The sequence below is a fragment of the Berghia stephanieae genome, unplaced genomic scaffold (genome assembly GCF_034508935.2).
Source record: "Berghia stephanieae isolate SIO BIC M18660-M18661 unplaced genomic scaffold, UCSD_Bste_1.3 scaffold5798, whole genome shotgun sequence".
Classification (NCBI taxonomy): domain Eukaryota; kingdom Metazoa; phylum Mollusca; class Gastropoda; order Nudibranchia; family Aeolidiidae; genus Berghia; species Berghia stephanieae.
The window spans coordinates 1-5,310 of NW_027627286.1; the positions used below are offsets into that span (position 1 = coordinate 1).

General features: G+C 32.3%; 1 protein-coding gene across 1 annotated transcript; it reads left to right on the forward strand.

The window, feature by feature from the left end:
• Positions 1 to 3,409: 3,409 nt before the first annotated feature.
• Positions 3,410 to 5,226, forward strand: LOC144962076 (uncharacterized). Its single transcript, XM_078895040.1, has 2 exons — positions 3,410 to 3,722; positions 4,783 to 5,226. The coding sequence occupies exons 1-2, from the start codon at positions 3,611 to 3,613 to the stop codon at positions 5,124 to 5,126; spliced, it is 456 nt and encodes a 151-aa protein (XP_078751166.1). The 5' UTR covers positions 3,410 to 3,610; the 3' UTR covers positions 5,127 to 5,226.
• Positions 5,227 to 5,310: the final 84 nt, after the last annotated feature.

Here is a 5,310-nt window from a genome sequence, read left to right on the forward strand (position 1 = left end):
CTCGAGGTTTCATATTACCTGTCGAACTACTTATTATTTAGGAAAGTTATAATTAATTATAACCAACTTAGTTACTTATTTAATGTTGGAAATAAAACCATAAAATTACAAGTGAAATTATAATAACATTTCCAACTAGGCACAAATGCCTGGGATAAAGTGACTGTTGATAATAAATCCAAAATAATAACCAACAAAATTTATAAGTTATCAACAGAATTCACGTAAATCCCACTCAAATGCACAATGATGAACTGGAGTAAAGAAAAGATACAGACATATATTAAAAACTTACCTCAGACGAATCTGAACGAAATGCATGTTTCAAACGGTCAGGGAGCTCAGAAGACAAACTTTTTACATAGCGAAGGATGGTAACACAACTAGACGGACATTCAGTAACGAAAGATCAAAATGTGTTAGTCGCTAACTCTGCAAAAGCCTTAGTTCAGACCAACCTCATGTCAGTGGTAAAAAAAATGCATTTTATTAATCACCTCTCAGTCGGTAAATATAGTAACCTAACATTCACCCATTCTCTCAACGATATGGACCTTCCAAAATTGTCTTGTTCTGCCTTACATTTTCGGACCTACGTACAACTCTGCGTTTTCATCCAGTTTCTGCTATAAAATATATAATAGAAAATATCTTCTTTCTTTTTTCTTTTTGCTTATCTTATAAATTCTTAAATCTTCTTCGTTATTCTCTTCTCTTGCTTCTTTCTCTCTTTATTCATCTCATATTCAATCTCTTTTCGAAATTCTCTCGTTTACATACTTCTTCAGTTAATCAATCAAAATCTTTTTTTTTATTTGCATTTAGTAAATCTATTTAATAAAAGATTTATAATTAATCTTTGCGATATACTTTATTTTTATGTGGTTTTTTAACTATTATTCTTTCACATTTTACCATTTTTCTGAATTACTTATTAAGTCAGTTTCATTTTCTTACATCAATTTTTTATACCAACCAATTTGATAAAATCTAGAATTAAAGGAAAAGTTTTTTACACGCTCATATCAATGTACTTTATTTTTGTGTTTGTGTAAGCATATTAACTTACTTATATTAAACCCTGAAACCTTCGTCAGATAGTGTCTTGAGGTTGATCCCTGTCAGTATTGATTTTTGTATTCAAAAAGTTCATACTCCGATGATTATTAATTAACAAGGTTGATAAACAACTTGTATTCAAGTTAATGATAATTACTTAACCAACTTTACGTACTATGTGAACAAATTATGAAATAAAATCCATTAAAAATAACCAAAAAAGTGCACGTCAATTAGATCTGAGTACTACAGTCGCAGATGAGTTTAGGTAATTATAATAAAGTTTCATACATCCAATTTTAACCTATTACTGTGATACAACCAACTGTATTTCAAGGGGTGAATCAGTGTAATTAATATAACCAACTATGCACATGGTGGGATAATGGCTGAAATAAATCCAATAAAAAAACCAAATTTATTAAAAATTCAACAAAAATCACAAAATTGTCCCCAAAATACAGTCAACAGACAAGTTGATAATTCAAACATTTATTTGACCTCAGCGAATCCAGAGTAACAATGCAGTTAAAGCGTAATCACTGTCGTAGTGTCACAAAAATGATTTGTCAGCTACAATGAGGGACATATGAAAAACAACTGTTTTCAAACATAACCTGGCAAAATGCTTTGTTTACCTCTCTTTCGTCAGGTAGCTCTAAAGACACTGCATTTTTATCACTTCAGCGGAAATTGAGTAACACAAACATTCAAACGCATTCATCTACGATATGACTTCAAAAAAATTTTTGTTCTGCCTTACATTTTCAGCCTCATCATAAACAACTGCGTTTTCAATCATTTTTTTGGTTATAATTATTGTAGTAAAAATATCTCGTCTTTATTCTTCTCTTTTATCTCTTTGCTTTTTCTCTTCTACTCATTCATCATCCATTTATCAATTGACTCTTTACAGTCATTCTCATTCTTCTCTCTCTCTTTATCATACCAATTTATACCTCTCTCTCATAAACATACGCTATAATCTTATTTATTTTTTTTTTGTTAGTTGCTATAATAAAATGTGTATAAAATCTTTCTTTGGGTTATTCTTTGTTTTTTTTTTATTTTCATTTTCAATAATTCAATTTTTATTCAGAAATTTGACTGTTATTACAGTACATTTGCAGGTTTTTCAATCTACATCTTTTTATACAAGCCAAATTATAAATATTCTATTTTAGAACAAACAAGATTTTTAATCTGCAAAATAGAATAAACTTTATTATGGTATGTGTAAGCTATGGTATCCACACTATTTTACCCTGTCCTCGGACATGCCTATTATAAGTGTCATTTACTTCACAATATTATCACACAATTGTACAATGAATAACAAGGTTTATACGTTTGCAACGTCATAACTCTTTTACCTTTACTTTATTTACATAGTAACATAGAACAGTACTGTGAATAAACTAACGTGCACCAGATGTAGGCAGGTTCATACCTCGAGTGTTATTTGAATAAAATAGTATACCTCAAGTACTATACTGTGTAACAACCTGTATCAGTGAGAGGTGGTAATTACTAAACCACTTGCACATGGATATGCTGAAAAAAATCCAAAAACCAAAATATACTTTCAAAAAACTCACAACCCCAAACATCAAGTTAACTTTGATAATACAAACATTATCACCCCACGATCGGAACACATCATGTAAAGCTATCCACTGTCATATGTCACAATTGAACACGAGTACAGCACAACGAGACGACATATGTGAAAAACATTTTCATCAAACTGACTTGCAAATGCGTGTCTGCACATCGTCAGACTACAGAAACACCATTTTATCAGTCCGGAAAATAATAACACAACTCAAACGCATCATCAGTAACGATGACCAAAAGTTTTTTTGCTCATGTCAGACCTAAAACACTGCGTTCATCATTCTGTAAAAATAAAAAAAAACTCTCTCTTCTTTTTTTCTACTTCTCTCCTCCTCTCCCTCTCTCTCTTCCTCTCCCTCCTCTCCCCTCTCATAATACGCAAGCTGTTTTTTGTTTTCTTGTTCTAAATTAAGAGAAACTCTTGTTTTTTGTTGTTTTCTTTCTTCATAATTCATTTTATCAGAAATGACTGTTTTACGTAGTTGTCAGTTTCATCTACATCTTTATACACCAATTGTCTGAGGTTCGATACCCTGTCGAGGTGTGTTGAGTTTTTAGGATAATTATAATAATAGTTTCATACCTTCCAGATGTTTACTTATTTACTGTTGGATAAACCAACCTGTATTTCAAGTGAGGAGGTGAGTAATTAACTATAACCAACTTATGGTCACTATGGTGGGATAATGGCTTGAAATAAAATCCAATAAAAATAACCAAAAATTTATTATATCAATTTTCAACAGAAACTCCACAAAATGCCCCAGAAAATGACAGTCAACAGTGTAACTGTTGATAATAATCAAACATTATTTGCAACCCTCAACGAATCGCTGAACGTACAATGCAGTGTTAAAGGCGGTAATCCAGCTGTCAGTAGTGTCACAATTGAATGCACTGAGGTACAAGCACAACTGAGGACGGGACATATGTGATGAAAAACATTGTTGTCAGTCAAGACATGAACTCTGCAAAATGCGTTTGTTCTGCCATACATTCGTCAGGGAGCTACAAGAAGACAACTGCATTTTTTATCAGCTTCAGCGGTAAATATAGAGTAACACAAACATTCAAACGCATTCATCAGTAACGATATGGACTCAAAAAAATGTGTTTGTTCTGCCTTACATTTGTCAGGGACCTACGATAAAACAACTGCGTTTTCAATCAGTTTCATTGGTATAAAATATATAGATAGTAGAAAATATCCTCTCTCTTTCTTTCTTACTTTCTATCTCTCTCTCTCTCTCTCTCTCTCTCTCTCTCTCTCTCTCTCTCTCTCTCTCTCTCTCTCTCTCCGTCTCTCTCCCTCTCTCTCATAAACATACGCATATATAGTCTGTGTTTTTTTGTTTTTTGCTTAGTTGCTATAATTAATAAGATGTGTATGAAAATCTTCTTTGGGTTATTTGTTTGTTTTGTTTTTTTTCTTTTATTCATTTCAATAATTCAATTTTTATTCAGAAATTTGACTGTTATTACAGTACAGTTTGTCAGGTTTTTTCAATCTACATCTTTTTTATACAAGCCAAATTTGATAAATATCTAGTTTTAGATAGGAACAAGTTTTTTAATCTGCAATACATATGCGAATATACTTTATTTTATGTGGTTTGTGTAAGCTATGGTATCTCTATCACTATTTCCTACCCTGTTCCTTCCGTGACATGCTCTTATTATAAGTGTTCATTTTTACTTCATCAAATTATTTTATCCACACAAGTTGTCACTAATATGAATTAACAAAGGTTTATAACGTTTTGACAACGTCCATTAACTTCTATGTCTACCTTTACTTTACTTTACATTAGTAACAAATTAGGAAGCAGTTACTGTTGTAAGTTAAAAATCTGAAAACGTGCACGTCAGATAGTAGGTCTGAGGTTCGATACCCTGTCGAGGTGTGTTGAGTTTTTAGGATAATTATAATAATAGTTTCATACCTTCCAGATGTTTACTTATTTACTGTTGGATAAACCAACCTGTATTTCAAGTGAGGAGGTGAGTAATTAACTATAACCAACTTATGGTCACTATGGTGGGATAATGGCTTGAAATAAAATCCAATAAAAATAACCAAAAATTTATTATATCAATTTTCAACAGAAACTCCACAAAATGCCCCAGAAATGACAGTCAACAGTGTAACTGTTGATAATGATCAAACATTATTTGCAACCCTCGACGAATCGCTGAACGTACAATGCAGTGTTAAAGGCGGTAATCCAGCTGTCAGTAGTGTCACAATTGAATGCACTGGAGGTACAAGCACAACTGAGGACGGGACATATGTGATGAAAAACATTGTTGTCAGTCAAGACATGAACTCTGCAAAATGCGTTTGTTCTGCCATACATTCGTCAGGGAGCTACAAGAAGACAACTGCATTTTTTATCAGCTTCAGCGGTAAATATAGAGTAACACAAACATTCAAACGCATTCATCAGTAACGATATGGACTCAAAAAAATGTGTTTGTTCTGCCTTACATTTGTCAGGGACCTACGATAAAACAACTGCGTTTTCAATCAGTTTCATTGGTATAAAATATATAGATAGTAGAAAATATCCTCTCTCTTTCTTTCTTTCTTTCTATCTCTCTCTCTCTCTCTCTCTCTCTCTCTCTCTCCTCTCT